This window comes from Suillus subaureus (genome assembly GCF_016647635.1).
Source record: "Suillus subaureus strain MN1 chromosome Unknown BJ212scaffold_37, whole genome shotgun sequence".
NCBI classification, from domain to species: Eukaryota; Fungi; Basidiomycota; class Agaricomycetes; order Boletales; family Suillaceae; genus Suillus; species Suillus subaureus.
The window spans coordinates 357,424-374,727 of NW_024538593.1; the positions used below are offsets into that span (position 1 = coordinate 357,424).

Here is a 17,304-nt window from a genome sequence, read left to right on the forward strand (position 1 = left end):
GACCCAGAGCAAACCTCGCATGATTGATATTGTAAAGGTCCATCATAAATACCAAGCCATAGTTCAACGAACTAGCAAGCCAAGTAGATTATCATCTACTATGTACAAAATCCCGTCGCGCATGCTGCGCCATGCAATCATGATTATCCCTAGTTCCGTCTCACGATACTTCAGCAATCTCCTTTGCTGCGAAGTGCAACGTCCACGATGACAACAAGCGCTTCCCGTTGATCGTCTCTCCATCAAGCCTGAATGGCGCATTAATGGCACTCGGTTGCAAGAACTCGAAATCACCACTTACCCAGGCGTACCATATGTCAATGGCGTCATGTATAGGAACATCAAGAACAAGATGAATGTGAATACGCCCACCACCACAGGCCCTTTCATACCAAGGTCAGCGTACTCTGATTTGCGCATTTTCGTCCACCGTCCTACGATACTAATCGGGTAATTGACCGTATCCGAAAGGACGAAGCTAAGAACAGAGCCAGCAAGGAGTGCAGACGCAAGATGCGATGGGAGATAGTGGTGAACGAAGAGCTGTCGATTCATGAGGAAGAAGGGAAGGTAGTGTACGGCCCAGATCAGAAGGAAGAATCCAGCAGAGTTCCATAGGCGGCCGCGGGCAGCTGAAGCAAAAGTCAATTTATTATTCGCTCAAAGGAAGTGTCTACTGACCGTCGGGAATGGGTTCAATGCCACGACGACGGGCAAGCAGGTCAGCACCCATGATACCAACGTAGATGGACAGTGCGATGACGCACGTCCACCAGCCAACGATGTTACCAATAAGATAAATCTGTTTTTGAGCGTCGTTGTCTGTCCAAAAACTGATCCCGCTGATGAGGAAAGGCCAGTTGATCGGACCGCTAGCATAGGGGTGTGATGAAGTGAGTCCCGCATTGTGCTGGAGCATCAACAACTGCAGCTCAGCGAACTTCCTGAAGAAGCTGATTTTTTTAGGTTCCTTCACGACTTGTTCGCCAGAGAGACCTTCAGAACCTAATTAAGGGGTCATTATAACCAAATCCACCTCATGAAAAATTCTACTAACTTTCAGTCGAGATCACTTGGTCGACAAACCAAGTAGCGCTCTTCTCTGTGGGATTCTTGTTACCATTGATCTCCTGTTGCTTGAAAGCCCATTCCGGCAACTGTTTAGAATGGGTCCACATGGACACCCTGGTGGGACCATGGACAAGCCTGAAGTGGCTCGATTTGCTCTTCCACGGATCCTCAGAGTCGGCGTCAATGATATTCAAGTAGAACAGGGTATCATTGTGTCGTGAATGATCATCCTTAGCCCATGTAGTGAATTCCTGGTTTGTTGGCATGAGCGGGGAAGCGACGTCATGGGTGAGTAAGAGCGTTTGTGTGTTGACGTGCAAGAGTTGAATGACATCGTCGTGGCGGACAACACGACCGCGGCCAGCCTCAGGAAGGGCTTTTGTGGGGATGATCTGCCAGTGATTGTTCATATCATCATGTCCATAGCCGGTGACCTGTTGTCCTTGACTACTAATGCGGCCATCGTCGTACTGCAAAGGGTAGCGGTCGGGATGCGAGTGCAGGTAAACCTTTGTGTCCTTGTGTTTCATAGTGACAACGTCGTAGTAACGAAGCTCTGCAAAATGAGGTTTAGTTGAAAGGCAGACCCGATGCAGCTTGTTCCATACCTTGGCTGTTCATCAATAGTTCATTGCCAATGAGAGTCTCCTGGAATGCGGGGCTCATGAAAGAGTCACCAGTTCCAGAACGCGTAAGAACGGCAAAATGCACGTAGAAGAATGATAGATAAATGATGAAGGGGACAACGATGAGGCCTACTGCTCTTGCCATGAAGTGCTTCCAAAAATGTTCCTTGAGATAGCGATAAATGAAATGAGCAGGATGGTGGGGAGACGGAGCCTACCATTGTAAACCCTTTCTTGTGGTCCAAGATATCCCACAGGTCAACTAAAACAGCGATGCCAATAGTGGCTACAGTCAGGATACCGTTTACTTTCGCGCCCCAGGTGCAAGCCATGAAGAAGCCAGTAGCGATCAACCAGCTCCACCATTCAACGGTGAATTCCCTAAGATGGAGAACGTGTCAAATTACGATATCTCAGAAAACAGTCATAGCACACCAGTAGCGGAGTTTGCGGAATCGGATATATGAATAGATTGTAAGTGACATGAAGAAGATCAATGTCGCGTCCAACAGAATTAATCGTGACTGTGCAATGTGAGCGTTGTCTGTGGAGATGTGTTAGATACAGACAGTAGGTTCACTGAGCTTGCGCTCACCAAAGAGAATGATACAGGCGGAAAAGGCAGCGATGACAGTAGAGTAGCCAGTTTCCTTCATTATTGCGTACACGACGGGGATCGTAAGACTTCCAAGAATTGCGGGCAAAGCACGCATGCCGACATATGGTACATGATTATCAGTGTAGTTATCCCCGATGTTCTCGAATGTAAAATGACCGTCGAACCCGACGAACCAGCCAGCGAGTCCGAACAATAGTTTCGCAAAAGGGGGGTGCACGTCGAAATAGTACTCGCGAGTGATATAAAAGGAGGCGAACTTCCCAAAGTGCACCTCATCAAAGCTATGTGCGTGTCAGGCTACGGACCAGAACCAGGAATTATAGGTTGGCGCTTACACCACTTGATCCGGTTGATTTATTTTGTAGAAACGAAGCGCAAATGCTATCGCCGTCAGTACACCCACCATCGCAGCACTTGCTTGTGGAGTATCTAGAACCCGTTCGAATGCACTGCGAGAGTTCTGTATAACGAGAAAGAATTGGACATTGAAGACTGGAGCAGCGAGCAACATACAGGATTTTGGTATATAGCGTGTACATGGTCATCTTCATCCTGGTCATAGCTGCCAGTGGTTGAAGAAGAGGCGACCTTTATTCTCTGACGTGGTTTTGAAGAACTCGCCATCACGGTGGAAGGTTGAAACGTTGACACGGAGGTCTTGACAATTATCAACCTGAAGAGAGTCTGAGTTGCTCTTGGCGACGTGGCGCAGCCACAGTTGTCACGTGTGCAATTTAGTGAGGCATCTAACATATAAGCACTACCGGCGGCTCGGTGTCAATTATATCTACCAGCTTGTGTTGTGTATTTGCAATCCCATGCTCCTCTCTTTTCAGCGCTCAGCTTAGTTCCCAATACAATATTAATCAGTAGCACATGCAGCTTCAACCTGCACCTTCTATGTCAGGTATCAATGGCGGCAAAAATTATTTCTATTCCTTTGCATGATGGTGACTTGGCTGTCGCCATTTTCACCTTTGGAGCCAATACAGCTTCCGTTGAGGATGGCATTTATCTCATGCGATGCTCGCGCTATACTACTCGGTTCAGCAATGACTCCAAGGACCGACACTCATCTACACTCGCTGGGCGCGTCCGACCAGCTCCAAAAGCAATTCCTCTATGCGTTTTTGCCTATCCTCCATCCGCTTCATACGCTCGAGCCATCGAACCATACTTCTGTCCTCAAAGCTGCTTTCCTCCGCCTCTTCAGCAGTTTCTGGTTGGGTGCTCTGCTGCGGGCTGGTGGAGGGCGATCCCGGACCATCGAAGATTTCGGGACGCGTATTAATCACGGGCAAAGGAGGTCTGCGCTGAACGATAGGTATCGGATCGGGACGCATCATGGATTGCATTGATGCTAGCCTGCGGCTAGCCGGGCCATAGCTAACGAGGGGTGCTGGAGCGGAGTGCGGAGTTCCCTCCTTTGGGTCATCATCGACATCATCCACTATTAAAGGTTGGAAGACCTGTACAAGTGGACTGATGCTTTGCGTTATATCGGCGCGACTTATTTGTGAGTTGACACGTCGACGGAGAGTAGAGGCACTGGATGAATGGGATACCTGATGTGACAGAGGTCCGGGCTGTTGTGGTAACAGCGGCCGGGCGTGTGTCGATGTCAGTTCGGGTTGTGATCGAGGCAGAGGTTGCAGCTGGGATTGCGGCTCCTTGAGAGAGCGAGGACGAAGTGAAGTCTGGTAGTCTGACTTTCGAGATGGACGCCGTTGAGCCATGGCGCCTGCTGGTGGAAGTTCACCGCAATCCCGAGTATCCAATGCGCTATTGTCCATTTGTTCTTCTACTTCGAAGATCTGACAAAAAAAACATCAGATAAACCCCACGTGGCCGAGGAAAGCTCCCTCACAACGTCAATAGTGCTCCCTGAACCCACCAGTCCCTCGAAGAACGCTACAATGACGTTCAGGTTTGAAAAGAAATGTAATTTTGTCTATAACATTAATGGGACTTACACATCCGCTTCAAGGGACGTGGCAACGTATCCAAAACCTTCTCTGCAGCAGAAGTGATAGTTTCATAGAACCCATTTGAGCCAGTCTTCTTCGATTGGCCTTGACAGATGATCAATAAAGAGAATGGATAACAGCGGTTCTAATCACTCACGTTCGTACAAAGCAATAATGAGCAAGATCGGGAAATTTGTGGCTCTGATCCCAGCATTCAGTGGAAGGTGTAGAACGGTAGATCATCACAAACCTAATCATGAAGACGTTGACCTAGATCCCATTCAAACTGCTAATTCCGATACATGGGCTCCGGGACTCACCTTGTGGAACCACCTCGGTGACAGTACATAGCTTGATGGAAGTAGAATGCAAAGAGCCAGTAGGTTTACTGGAGGCTGGTATGAAAATAATGAGTCGGCTTTAACACTAGATGCGAGTTGTCAAGAGGCACGCAAGTAAACTTCAAGTACCACTTGCCCTTCAATCGTCGACACGGCTCTTCTGAACATCGCCTGTGTTGAAAATGGGATCAATAACTTGTATATGGTCGTGCTTGAGAATGTTACCTCCGCTGCAGCATCCTCGTTGATCCTTGCGAAAGTATTTGAGAGAATCTATGTGAGTGTGTTGGTGTCTCAACGACTCGAGCTTCTTTGTAAACTTACGGAAACGAGGACTAGAGAAGATATTTAGCAATATTATCCACAAGTGACAGATACAGCTCACCAGTCAGCAATAGTGTATTGCTCAGACATGCATAAGTGATCATGAGGATAGGTCCGAACACAAAGTCAAATTCAACTGATGACAAAAATTCATTATCATAGATCAGCACCAGAAGAGCGAGAACTTACAAGCTTTGTCAAAGCCACTAGCATCGAGACCGAACCACAAGTCAAGCATCCACCACGCAATTGTCCTACAGAACATTACCGACTATTGTAATACACAACAGCTGCATACTTACCCTGCTGAATACCTGATGAGAAATAGTCAATATACTCAGCCCCATTTCACATGTAATGATACAGACCGAGCGTGATTCCGGCTCAACCTGGAGAAGCCAAAATAAACAGAGAGATAGCGTTATAAAGACCGCTGCACTCACGTCCAGAGAGCATACAAGAACCCACAAAAGCAGAATGCAGCGATCAGCATGAGAGCAACAAACTGCATCATCATGGCACGGAGTGATAAAACCATCAAATTATTCTTGAACGTCACGAAGGCGAGTCTGAACAACATGTGTCAGTCTTCCCAGGCCAGCTAATGATATTAAGTAGCACCTTGGAAACATCAAGCATGCAATGACAGCCAGGAAGTCAATTCCAAGGTCCTGGGCCCAGTGTTCTGCAGATACAATCTGTTATCTAGGATGAGTGGGTGACAGCATATTGACCCACTGTGCCCATACACGCCATACAGTCTAAAGAAAGCGTAGACGCAGTATGTCGTCACTAAAGAGGACTGTGAGTAAGTCATGTGGCATCTTATTGGTCGATCTACCAAATGCTAGGTCGAAGCCATTCTTTGCAAACTGTCAATCACATTAGATCTCTTCATGTGGCAAGTTCGCTCACCCAAGTACCCTTAAAATAAACTGCAATCGCATGAGTGAATCTACTAGAGCTTGTGAGCTCAGACATCTACCTGTGATTCCATGCTCCTGTATGGTTGCAAGTTTTTCCAGCGCGAAACCAAGGCCATATAACATAAACAATGTTTCAGGGATATTGATCCTCAAGGGTTCGTTTAACTCAATAGCGACCACGAAAAGGATGAATAAGACGAGAAAGCTAGTAGGGGTTCGATTTAGCGAGAAAAAACACACTTATCATGCCTTACTTGAAGTAGTCCAAAACAGAGCGGATGGCAGGGACTTTGAGCCTGCAACAGATGGGTTTCAATTCGTGACAAAGAGGTACCACATACCGATAATGGTCCAACAAAGGTGCCTTGTGTGGATCGTAGAAATGAATGGGCTTGTATTTGTACGTCTGCATCGTGTTTCAGGGCTAGTGAAGCATGCCAAAGTACGATGGCTTACATCGGACAGTATTGAATGACTACTTTCCGCCTGGTATACACATTTACCGCTGAGCAGGAACATGTCAACGCGTAAGACGCTGCTTAAAAGGATCAACATACATCCAGATGCCATCAATAACTTTTTGGCATGGGGAGCTTTTGATGAATCGCCTTGCCTTGCTTATGATGGCCATCTCGATTGCATTTCCAACGCGTTCCTCGAGGTCGTCATCGCGTTCCTCCCTTGCCATTTCGACTATATGAGGGTCAGCGCCTGACCAGACTTGCCATTTAGTCGTTAGGACAAGTGCCATGTTTAGCATACTGCTTCCGTTATCTCTTAGGCAACGAATAGCGAGTATCTCGCAAAGCATGGCGCGCGAGCAGGACAGTGGTCCCGTGGTCAAGTTTTTCTGGTCACGTATGAAATGGACACGGTTGAGAAGGAAACAAAACACGACGGATTTGTTTCCAGCCCGCTGTATCGCGTTATATTTCTCCTCTAGGGGACGAACGAGAGTGTAGGTCAAATCAGGCCCAGTTAACTACACGTCCAAGTCAGAACCTAGTCTAGCAGAAAAAAAGTGAATACTGACCGCCTCCAGCGTCAGGGGTGTATCTGCACACATTGTCAGTACAGCACTGTAGCACTGAATTTGGCTTGCCTATGTAGTGCTGTTATCATATAGGTATTGGTAAAGAATTCGCTGGAAGGTATAAAGAAGCATACTATAACATCCTATGGTGCAGATGTTAGTAGATTCCTCTGTAGAGATTATCCATTAATGCATACCCCACGGATCATATGGATAATAGGCCAAACGACGATATCTTCATGTGCCAGTAATGGCTGCGTTTCCGGCTGAGCTTCGGCCATAGTCTGATGTTACCTTGACATGAGGGAGGATGCTAATTGAAGGCATTAGGCGTATCTGCCACATTTTGAGCTCCGACACGCAGTTGGCAGCACGCGTCTCACCGCGTGAACGCGACTCCCACCGGCGCCAGGTATTTTGACCGCGACCAACAGAGCCTGACTCTACATGCAGGCCGTACAACGAAACGTAGGGCAGTCGCCCCAGGTAAAAATATATAACGCTGTCTATTCGTCGGTTCAGGTCAGTTGACACCATTTTCTGGTACTAATGGCGGCTGACACGGTCGCGTCGCGCTGTAGGTTTATGAGTGTATGGTCCGAGGTATCGCTGTGATGCGCAGACGCGGTGATTCGTTTGTCAATGCTACTCAGATTCTCAAGGTCGCAGGTATCGAGAAGGGTAGGCGCACTAAGATCCTTGAGAAGGAAATCCTGCCAGGTAAGCATGAAATCGTCCAGGGTGGCTACGGAAAATATCAAGGAACATGGTTCGCGCAATCATAAGGTTTTAATTCGGCCGTATGGACTGAATGTGTCGTGTTGTCAGGATTCCCCTGGAGCGTGGCCGCGACATCGCTGCGCAGTATGGTGTTGCCCCTCTACTAGCTCCTTTGTTCGATTTCACACCTAGCACAAACACCCTCGGATCGCTCCCAACGGTACCCTCAACCGCATCTCCGCGACCTCTCTCTGCTGCCTCATCCTTCCCAAATCTTGGCACGTCTGGAGGCTACTCGCAATCGGGTCTAGCTCCACCTCCCATCATGCCAGGTTCTGCCCTTCGCCTCTTGAACCAGGGGCGCGCCCAAGGCCTATTTACTCCATCCACATCTTCCCTCGCTCCAATTAGACAATCGACATACTCTTCGACACCGTACCAGAGTGGCTACGCGCAGTCACTATCCTCTGGAGGAGTGTCCCCAACACCACCTCCAATCCAGTCCTTGAAACGAACCCGGTCTGATTCTGAAGTAGTCCCAACTACTCAACAACCTGCTCCTACTCAAAGATCTTCACACCCATTGTTGGAAGCACCAGATATACAAATATCCGACCGATCCCGTCCGCCTTCTGTTGTAACTCAAGCCAACGATGAAGATGGGCCATCCCCTACGAAACGCGCTCGTAAAGAGCCCACCCCACAACCAGATGCATCTCAAGCATCTCGCAGAACGTTGTCTAGCGGATCGATCATGTCACAGTCAATGGCAGCTCTCCCTCCGACTCGTCCACTTTCACGTGTCAACGTCGGTTCGCCGCATCCGAACAATACCGTCTCGCGTCCACCGAGTATATCGACGTTTACAAGTGGGAAGTTGATCGATGGTGCTGACGTTGACGGTACTGGTCTTCGCTTCTCCACCAAACCTCATACTCTTCGCGATCCCTCTGCTCTTCGGGACGCCCGTCGCGTTAGGCTCATTGCTGCTATTTGTCGACAAGATGACCCTGCACCCGTACTCGACCTCCTGCGTGAATTAACACCAGACATGTCTTCTCCAATTGATATAGACACCATCCTAGACGACAAGGGTCACACTGCTCTGCACCTTGCTGCAAGCATGGGCAGACAACAGACTGTTTCTCAACTCATATCAGCTGGCGCGGACATCCACCGCGGCAATTTTGTTGGCGAAACGCCGCTCATGCGTGCATCTATTGACACGCACAACTTCGATCAACAATGCTTCAATCTCCTTATCACCTCTCTGCACACCTCTATCCGCACGCTTGACACGTCCAGAAAATCTGTGTTGCATCACATCATGTACTTGGCGGGTATACAAGGACGTGCGGTCTGTGCTCGATATTATCTCGATCAGATCTTCTTGTGGATAGCACAGAACCAGGGTGGTGATTTCAAGTCCCTCGTAGATTTGCAAGATGAGTACGGAGACACGGTCCTTAACATCGCTGCGCGTGTAGGCAACAGGGCTTTGGTGAGAACGCTTATTGACGTTGGGGCTAATCGAGTGTTGCCTAATAAAGTGGGTCTGCGGCCTGGTGACTTTGGCGTTGAGGTCGAGGTATGTTGCATCAATTCAGTGTATGTGACGTTGGTGTTGAATTCGGTTCTTCCAGGAGCTTAATGGTGGTGCACGAGCCGATGACATCCTCGCATCATTACGTTCTGGACCTTCAGCACCTATCCAGAAGAGCCAGGACATAATTGCAGGTATGATTCACGTGTTTCATGCTCCAATGGCACTCTGATGTCTTGCCCCAGATATGACGTCGATGATCCAGGAGCTTAGTATTGAATTCTCCACTGAAATCAAAGCAAAACAAGACTCGCTTGATGTGACGCAAGCTCACCTTCGGGCAGCCACGCGCGAGCTTTCCGAACAGCGGAAGCAAATACAACTGTGCCAAAGCCGATGTGGAGAGCTTGATAAGGTCCATCAACGGATACGGAATCTCGAGAAAGCTATCCTAGATGAAGATCACTTCGACTGGACAGGTCGTACAGATCTAATGGGCCGGGATGGGCGCGAGACGGCCGGACCTGCCTTTCAATGGCGTGGACCTAGTTCGACGATGACAGGGACGCCAGGATCTATGGACATTTCGTTCAGCGTGGAACCAGAGCCCCCATCACCTACCGGCGATTCCATCTCAACCTTGATCCGATTACGACGGCTGAAACACTGGCACATGAGGATGGAGGAACTCATGCAATTGAGACTAAGATCCCTCCAGGGCGCGAGCGCTGACAAAGAATATCAATGTAAGAAGGTGGTTGCGCTCTGCACAGGTATCCCTATCGATAAAGTAGAGGATGTGAGTGGCTTAATCACGGTGGGAAGTGTACGATGTTTATTTACCGGTGAAATGTTCTTGTCTAGATGCTGGAAAATCTTGTGGTGGCAGTCGAGAGCGAGGCACAGGTTGTGGACATAGTTCGCGTGGCTGGATTCATGCAGAAGGTGAGCTTAGTTTGTTCCGCTTACCCTGATTCAGGTTAGCTTACATTCCAATTGAAATGCAGGTCAGGGATGGACTTATATAATTTCATTTATTGGCCCCGGATCGAGAAGATCCGTGTTTCAACCGAACACTATGTACTGCTCATCGCATCCGTATAATACGCACTGCCAGAGTTGGTTAACCTGCATTTGTATCTCTCAAGCAACAGTTATTATCACGAGCAAAACATGATTACACTGGGACATCCTCTGGAGCGAATAATTGGAAATTGCGATTGTAAGTACTGGAGGCGAGCAGCTCTCCATCGCTTGTTAAATCCACAGACATGACCTTGCCCGAATCTGTCGTTAGTGTGCGGAGTAGCTGCCAATCGTCGGCGCTCCACAACTTCACGTAGCCATCGTATCCAGAACTGGCTAGATACAGCCCTGAGCGGTATTTCCACTCCTGGATGTCGTCCTCAGCGTCATGACTCTTGTCTGCATCTGCATCTTCGGCAATCCCGTTCATAAAAACATCTGCGGATTCAGTCTTGGGCTTGAATGATGGGAGTGCACCAGCACGGAAGAAACGGACGTCGGACACGTTGGAGACATGTGCGGGGATGGTGTACAGTGCTTTCAGAGAGCGCATGTCCCATATCCGTATTGTGTCGTCGCCAGCGCCGGTGGCGATTTGATATCTACTCAAAAATTTTCATCAAGATGGACGGAAAGCTGTCGGAGACAACCCACCCGTTTGGGGAGAAGTCAATTCCGAAGATACCTTGGACGTGACCGTCGAGTACCATTGCTGTGCGTCCCGTCCGCAGATCCCATACTCGTCCAACAGCATCTAGACCCCTAAAAAATCCTGTTATCCAAGGTAAATTCTGTTGTAGATGCATGGACTCACCCCGAGGCGATCAGTGCGCCATCGCCCTGAAACTCAACAGCATACACTTCCTTTGAGTGGCCTTCTTGGAGAAGTAATTCTTTTGAGGAGTTCACGTCCCATAATCGCCAAGTGGTATCGAAGCTAGCGGAAGCGACAAAATTACCAGAAGGGTGAAACGCTACACGACAGATGCGATCTGCATGTCCCTTCATCACAGAGAGCGGAGCATCACTGTTGAAGAATATGAGGTTCCAGTGCGAAGAAAAACTCGACGAGAGGATTCACCTATTCAAAGACCATAGATTGACGCACATATCTCCTGCACCCGACACCAAATTCACTAATCCCTCTTCTTGTGTTAATGTTGCTTGCGGATGCCACGCAACACCACCAACACGATCACCGTGACCTGAGGTTATTATCAGCGCAAGAAAGCACTATTATAGCATTGGACACTGACCTCTGAGTGTGCGTATAGTTGTGCAGGCAGGCACATTCCACAACTTGACGGTACCAGACCAGCTACCGGTGGCTAGAATTTTATTATTGGGTGCAAAGCGCACTTGCGATATCGGGCGCTCGTCGCCGATTTGTGAACCAATATTGCTAAAACGCTGCGTGCGCCAATGAACAATGATATCCTTATAGTTCCGCATCATTTACCTTGACCCCTGCGAAAACCTTCTTCCGTATGTCGATTATGCGCCCTAATGGTATTTTGCTGTCTATTCGCTGCTGGGCGACGCGCTTTTGAGCTCTGCAAAGGACAGGAAAGGGATATTGTAAGCACCTTGCTGAAATCACCTATCGGTAGGTAAAATCCAACCTAGGCAGAGAAAATTCTGCAAGATTCCTTCGAGCTTGGAGAAGCTCTAGGGAGCCTTCAGTGTAAAACTCCTCCTGTAAAACTGGGTCAGCAATCGCTCCATCAAGTAGAAGCTGGGAACTACATACCCCTTCTTCTTCGCTTTCTTCAGAGGATGCCTCTTCCATTGTGTGGTCATCACCCCTTGCGGCATTTATTTGTGAAAGAACATATATTAGTCGGTCTCGTCGATCTGCTGCCTAATTACAGTCAATCTCACACGATGGATTTATACTGTTGTAGAAACTCACTCGTTCACCAAAAAGTGTGATAGGCTCTCCGATTTCTCGCAGTCTCGCTTTGACCTTATTGTCGTCCGTTGGTACAGCTAAGTTGCGCGCCTTCTTCTTTCGCTCGAGCTCATCAAGAATGACCTTGTTCTCCATCCGGGCCCGCTCAGAGCCCAGATAGTTTCCATCATCCATCAACGAGTCGTATGTCAGCTCCGACATGATGGAACAGAAGGGCCTGACACGTGGTTCTGGCAAAGAATAAGTTTGGACGAGTCTGTTGAAACTTGAGAAGCGTTGTTTGGCAAGAGCTTTGGATCCAAACAACAGCTGCCACTTGGGGCTAGCTATCCTACTCTCGCGCGCCCACATCTCATCACTCTCGCGTGCAGACAACCACGTGTAGTTTTTTTACAGTAGCAATGGTTCCATAGAAACATGTTTTCAAAACCAACACACCTGTTTGAATCGCACAATGACAAGTACTTTTTTTGTGTTTCAGAGTTTAACGCTGCTTGGGCCACTACCAAGAGCTACTAGTACCTTGAATTGACAGGCCTCGTTTGTGCTTTTCACTGCACACGATCGTAGTTTTATTCAGACTAAATTTAATTATCGGAAGCTTACATACCTTCCATAACAACACAAACTTGGTGTTCCGAGACATCTTTTACGTTCTCCATTTCGTTGTGTTTGATTTTTCCACCACGACTTTTAGCTATAGCGGTTGTACTTTCGCTTTCCTTTGAACCACCATGAACCAACGCCAGTCCGAAGAGACCGTAGCTTCAGTTAGCTCAAACATCAGTGGTGGTAGCTCTACCCAGCCCACCCAACTTTCCGCATCACCATCAGGCCAGCAACGGTCTAGTTCTCCTGCTTCCACAAGTTCAGCAAGCAAGAGGAAAGGCGACGACTACGTTTATTTCGAGCGGAGTGCTGATACCTTTTCATCCGATGCCGTATCTCGTGCAACTGCTGCAAAGCTAAAGCTTGAATCTTACTACAAGCTTGCTGTTGATGCCGCGATCGAACGCAATGGGAGGTGCGCCAGCCGGTCGCTTGTTCGTTTCTTCAGTTAACGATTGCCGATCCCACTTGCAGACGCACAGAACTTGAGCACAGACTTAATCAAGCCATGATACCTAATGAGTCGAAAGAACGCGAAATTCGTAAATACCGCAAGCTGGAGTCACAGCATCTACGATTGCGTCGGACAAAGATTCGTCTCACGGACTTTCGCACAGTAAAAGTCATCGGGAAGGGTGCGTTTGGTGAGGTATGCCAGGCTGTTTACTGAATTACTCTTTGAGCTCACCACTTGATTAACGCGTAGGTAAGATTGGTTCAGAAAGTAGACACAGGGAAGGTCTATGCCATGAAGACCCTCCAAAAGGCTGAGATGTTAAAACGAGATCAGGTCTGTATGCACAATCTATGCTTGTCGCCTTGTACTAATGTAATGGTCTTATAGCTTGCTCATATTCGGGCTGAGCGTGACTTGCTCGCTGAATCTACATCACCCTGGGTTGTTCAACTCTTTTATTCCTTCCAGGATCCACTATACTTATATCTCATCATGGAGTTTCTTCCTGGAGGCGACCTAATGACCATGCTCATGAAATACGATGTTTTCTCCGAAGATGTGACACGGTTCTACATGGCGGAGTGCATTCTTGCTATTGAGGCTGTCCATGACCTCGGCTATATTCATCGGTGCGCAATAGCCTACCATCTTCATTATAAGCATATCAATTTTCGTTTCAGGGACATCAAACCTGATAACATCCTGATAGACAAGAATGGGCATTTAAAGCTGTCCGACTTTGGTCTCTCAACTGGTTTGCACAAAACTACAGATGGAGATTTCTACAAGCGTTTGATAGACCAAGACAAACAAAGGGATCCCGCCCGAAACAGCGTCCAGGTTAATGCTATCCACCTTACAATGAGTCGCGAGCAAATTGCTACTTGGAAGGCCAACCGACGAAAATTGGTTAGTCTCCTCGTGTTCTACTTCGTATCGACATTGATTCTTGTATTACCAGGCATACTCCACTGTCGGTAAGTGACCAGATGACAAATCCTTGTGCGCTGTTTGAGCTCTCCATGTAGGAACGCCGGATTATATTGCGCCAGAGGTGTTCATGCTGAAAGGTTATGGTAAGGAATGTGACTGGTGGTCGTTGGGTGCAATCTTTTTTGAGTGTGTGGTTGGATACGCGCCATTTTGCTCTGAAAACCCAAGTGATACATACAAGAAAATCATCGAATGGCCAAACTACCTATACTTCCCGGAGGAAGTTCACCTTAGCCAGGAAGCTGAGCATCTGATTCGCAGGTGCGACTCTGTTGCCCACGTACAAACGAAGGCGTTTTACTCATTTCGCCTTAGCATGATGACGTGGGCGAGCACCCGTTTGGGGGTCAATGAAATCAAGAATCATCCCTTCTTCTATGGAGCCGACTGGGATAATCTACGTTATATCGCGCCGCCTTTCGTACCTGCGTTATCGTCAATTACAGATACCACATACTTCCCCACTGATGAGCTCGGCAACCTTCCTGAACAGCTTGAAGTTGTTGAACAAGTCGGATCTGACAAGGATCTTGCTTTCTTAGGGTAAGTCGCGTGTGTTGGATTCATGGCTAACGCCCCTGACTCTATCCTAATATAGATTCACGTTCAAGCGCTTCACTGGCGGACAAGCTCCGTGATTGGAATACACGCGCTTGCTTCCTGCCTCTTTACATCATATGACACACCTGTAACATTGGATCATCGTCTCCTCCGCGGCTCGCTCGTTCGCTCGCCCTGGATCAATACCGTTTCGATACCATAGACAGCACTAGGTTTGCGTAATTTTGACAGTTAGATCCGTTTTGTTGCAGACAGCATTTGTACCTCAACCGGTAATCAACCCTCCGTCGTCCAGCTAATGGACAGTCTGGGGGCAACTCCGGGGATATTGTCTGGGTCCGAGTCTTAATTCATTCGGTTAACAGCTTGAGAACAATAAGGCTAACTCGATGTGGACCTCATTGCCTTCGGACCGGAACTCGTGTGTGTGTGTTTCATGCTTTTCTGCCTGCTGGCCACAATTTGCCGTAACGTACCATACTTGAGAATGCATATAAATCTCAGGTGTCCGCCATGCAATCGCCATAATTCAGATTCCCAAAAGCCATCTTCATCATCATCTAACTCCCATCTAGATCACGATGCCTGACGGTGGATACGCAGATACTTACAGTCCTCGCAAGGTCCTCGACGACCCTTCCTTCCGCGTCCTCGCATCTGGAGAGGTGCCTGCCCCTGATGCAAATATTGCGGCATTCTATAATCCCAATCATGAAATTCACCTCGTGGAAAAGCCGCGCCCAACGCCAGGGCCTGGACAAGTGCTGGTGCACGTCCGTTCGACTGGGATCTGCGGGTTCGTTTTTGCATTGCAACATCCTGAACATTGTGCTAACGCGATCTGCGGTGATTGGCAGGAGCGACGTTCATTTCTGGAAGCATGGACGCGTCGGTGATTCCATGGTTGTGACTGATGAGGTTAGGCTCAGTCATTACGAATTGCTGAAAATAGCATCTGATCTCGAGCACAGTGTGGCTCCGGGCACGAGTCTGCAGGAGAGGTCATTGAAATAGGTGAGGGTGTGACTCAGTGGAAAGTCGGTAAGCTACCCATTTCGAAATGTTGATCGTGTGAAGAACTAACCGCATACTACCTAGGGGACCGCGTCGCAATCGAGGCCGGCGTGCCCTGCTCGAAGTCATCTTGTGACCATTGCAGGGTCGGTAGGTATAACGCCTGTACGTTTCCACTTTAACCTATCATCAGGCGGTCCGTGACGTGGTATCTCTTTACAGGTCCTGATGTTGTCTTCTTCTCCACTCCTCCTTTCCATGGTAGGAACTCCGAACATTCGACTTTCATTGATACTTAGCTGCCTTCCAGGAACCTTGACTCGCTATCACCTGCACCCTGCTGAGTGGTTGCACCGTTTGCCCGATTCCCTTTCCTTCGAAGAAGGATCTCTTTGCGAGCCCCTGGCTGTAGCTCTCGCAGGCATCGAGCGTGCTGGTCTCCGCCTTGGTGACTCCACTTTAATCTGGTGTGTTCGCATTTGGAGATTTCATGTTATGACACATTAATTGGCATTCAGTGGCGCCGGACCGATTGGTCTTGTTTCTCTTCTTTCGGCACGTGCTGCAGGCGCCGAGCCCATTGTCATCACCGATCTCTTCCAGAGCCGCCTCGACTTCGCAAAGAAGCTCGTTCCTGGTGTGCGTACGGTACTGGTAGAGCGTGGTTTGACCCCAAAGGACGCTGCCCAAAAGATCAAAGCCGCCGCTGACGGCCCTGTGAAAGTTGCGATCGAGTGCAGTGGTGTGGAAAGCAGTGTGCATACTGCCGTGCATGTAAGAAACTCTGAAGTCGTCTACGCTTTCAAGAGTCTTGCTTATTCTGGATGGTACCCAGGCAGCGCAATTCGGTGGCAAGGTGTTCATCATTGGTGTCGGCAAGAACGAACAAGTGGTATGTAAACGCCCACACTCAAAATTGGTCGCGCTCAATTAGTCATATTTTCAGTTCCCATTCATGCACCTGAGCGCAAACGAGATAGATGTTAGTTTCCAATACAGATATGCCAACCAGGTATGCTACGTTTCTGCAAGAATTTCGTGATGTTGACCATATGTGATCAGTACCCTAAAGCCATACGCCTTGTCGCTGGCGGTCTGATCGACTTGAAGCCTCTGGTTACGCATCGGTTTAAACTAGAGGAAGCTGTTTCTGCCTTCCATGTTGCTGCAGACCCTTCTCAAGGCGCGATCAAGGTGCAAATTCAAGACTAGAACATGGTAACGAGTGGTGATTTCTAGAGTTATAGAGTATTCACGTAGATTGGGTTTGCATGGGTAATTGTTGTACTTCGTCGTGTACTTGTCCACTGGGTTAAAATATTGTAGTAAATCAGGGATTGGATCTCCGCGTGCCATTCACTCACAGAAATTAGAGAGATTCTAAGAGAAGAGCCTCTTGCAGCTCGCTGCGGCGATTGCTCACTGTTGGCTCGTCGAAGACACGACAAGCTCGTGCTACTTGGTAGATTAGACCCAGACCCTAGTTATCAGAGTCGAGAGCACCGCAGGTGGGAACACGGCCTGCGGCCAAGGGTTCGAGTTTCAAATTGATAAGGAAAATG

General features: G+C 48.4%; 6 protein-coding genes across 6 annotated transcripts; 3 read left to right on the top strand and 3 right to left on the bottom strand.

Annotated features, from left to right (window-relative positions):
- Positions 1-160: 160 nt before the first annotated feature.
- Positions 161-2,722, bottom strand: BJ212DRAFT_1280500 (glycosyltransferase family 39 protein; the record flags this gene model as incomplete). The annotated part of the gene is made up of 9 exons (XM_041331558.1): positions 161-248; positions 302-632; positions 682-1,005; positions 1,058-1,627; positions 1,680-1,863; positions 1,916-2,078; positions 2,133-2,241; positions 2,293-2,597; positions 2,652-2,722. 9 exons carry the CDS (start codon positions 2,720-2,722, stop codon positions 161-163), a joined length of 2,145 nt encoding a protein of 714 aa, XP_041188804.1.
- A 670-nt stretch (positions 2,723-3,392) lies between these two features.
- Positions 3,393-7,188, bottom strand: BJ212DRAFT_1484952 (uncharacterized protein; the record flags this gene model as incomplete). The annotated part of the gene is made up of 26 exons (XM_041340899.1): positions 3,393-4,130; positions 4,184-4,227; positions 4,290-4,388; positions 4,441-4,484; positions 4,534-4,553; positions 4,604-4,678; positions 4,754-4,795; positions 4,850-4,897; positions 4,949-4,959; positions 5,010-5,084; positions 5,138-5,202; positions 5,251-5,262; positions 5,317-5,337; positions 5,407-5,517; positions 5,570-5,633; positions 5,687-5,740; positions 5,790-5,820; positions 5,864-5,883; positions 5,934-6,079; positions 6,129-6,170; positions 6,216-6,280; positions 6,331-6,379; positions 6,432-6,856; positions 6,908-6,930; positions 6,963-7,050; positions 7,105-7,188. The coding sequence occupies 26 exons, from the start codon at positions 7,186-7,188 to the stop codon at positions 3,393-3,395; spliced, it is 2,496 nt and encodes an 831-aa protein (XP_041188805.1).
- Positions 7,105-10,273, top strand: BJ212DRAFT_647364 (apses-domain-containing protein). Its single transcript, XM_041343743.1, has 7 exons — positions 7,105-7,429; positions 7,489-7,676; positions 7,736-9,215; positions 9,271-9,364; positions 9,416-9,969; positions 10,035-10,115; positions 10,178-10,273. Exons 1-7 carry the CDS (start codon positions 7,355-7,357, stop codon positions 10,196-10,198), a joined length of 2,493 nt encoding a protein of 830 aa, XP_041188806.1. The 5' UTR covers positions 7,105-7,354; the 3' UTR covers positions 10,199-10,273.
- Positions 10,274-10,347: 74 nt separating this feature from the next.
- On the bottom strand, positions 10,348-12,309 carry BJ212DRAFT_1448996 (WD40-repeat-containing domain protein; the record flags this gene model as incomplete). The annotated part of the gene is made up of 9 exons (XM_041338623.1): positions 10,348-10,798; positions 10,851-10,958; positions 11,011-11,223; positions 11,278-11,401; positions 11,453-11,606; positions 11,656-11,749; positions 11,819-11,892; positions 11,947-12,057; positions 12,109-12,309. 9 exons carry the CDS (start codon positions 12,307-12,309, stop codon positions 10,348-10,350), a joined length of 1,530 nt encoding a protein of 509 aa, XP_041188807.1.
- Positions 12,310-12,450: 141 nt separating this feature from the next.
- Positions 12,451-15,260, top strand: BJ212DRAFT_1382776 (kinase-like domain-containing protein). Its single transcript, XM_041336710.1, has 9 exons — positions 12,451-13,132; positions 13,192-13,366; positions 13,424-13,507; positions 13,562-13,803; positions 13,855-14,083; positions 14,136-14,151; positions 14,203-14,428; positions 14,483-14,710; positions 14,766-15,260. The coding sequence occupies exons 1-9, from the start codon at positions 12,843-12,845 to the stop codon at positions 14,803-14,805; spliced, it is 1,530 nt and encodes a 509-aa protein (XP_041188808.1). The 5' UTR covers positions 12,451-12,842; the 3' UTR covers positions 14,806-15,260.
- BJ212DRAFT_646607 (chaperonin 10-like protein) lies at positions 15,058-17,220 on the top strand. The gene is made up of 10 exons (XM_041343742.1): positions 15,058-15,524; positions 15,586-15,646; positions 15,700-15,769; positions 15,827-15,907; positions 15,965-16,003; positions 16,053-16,209; positions 16,261-16,516; positions 16,578-16,634; positions 16,689-16,754; positions 16,805-17,220. The coding sequence occupies exons 1-10, from the start codon at positions 15,310-15,312 to the stop codon at positions 16,952-16,954; spliced, it is 1,152 nt and encodes a 383-aa protein (XP_041188809.1). The 5' UTR covers positions 15,058-15,309; the 3' UTR covers positions 16,955-17,220.
- Positions 17,221-17,304: the final 84 nt, after the last annotated feature.

Excerpts from the sequence above, each read along its gene's own strand:
- BJ212DRAFT_647364 (XM_041343743.1), top strand. The coding sequence starts at position 7,355 with ATGCAGGCCGTACAACGAAACGTAGGGCAGTCGCCCCAGGTAAAAATA. Across the intron at positions 7,430-7,488 it reads CTGTCTATTCGTCGGTTCAG|GTTTATGAGTGTATGGTCCG; the intron begins GTCAGTTGACAC and ends GTCGCGCTGTAG. Across the intron at positions 9,970-10,034 it reads CTATCGATAAAGTAGAGGAT|ATGCTGGAAAATCTTGTGGT; the intron begins GTGAGTGGCTTA and ends GTTCTTGTCTAG.
- BJ212DRAFT_646607 (XM_041343742.1), top strand. The coding sequence starts at position 15,310 with ATGCCTGACGGTGGATACGCAGATACTTACAGTCCTCGCAAGGTCCTC. Across the intron at positions 15,770-15,826 it reads TGTGACTCAGTGGAAAGTCG|GGGACCGCGTCGCAATCGAG; the intron begins GTAAGCTACCCA and ends CATACTACCTAG. Across the intron at positions 16,517-16,577 it reads GTGTGCATACTGCCGTGCAT|GCAGCGCAATTCGGTGGCAA; the intron begins GTAAGAAACTCT and ends GATGGTACCCAG.
- BJ212DRAFT_1382776 (XM_041336710.1), top strand. The coding sequence starts at position 12,843 with ATGAACCAACGCCAGTCCGAAGAGACCGTAGCTTCAGTTAGCTCAAAC. Across the intron at positions 13,508-13,561 it reads AGATGTTAAAACGAGATCAG|CTTGCTCATATTCGGGCTGA; the intron begins GTCTGTATGCAC and ends ATGGTCTTATAG. Across the intron at positions 14,429-14,482 it reads GCTGAGCATCTGATTCGCAG|CATGATGACGTGGGCGAGCA; the intron begins GTGCGACTCTGT and ends ATTTCGCCTTAG.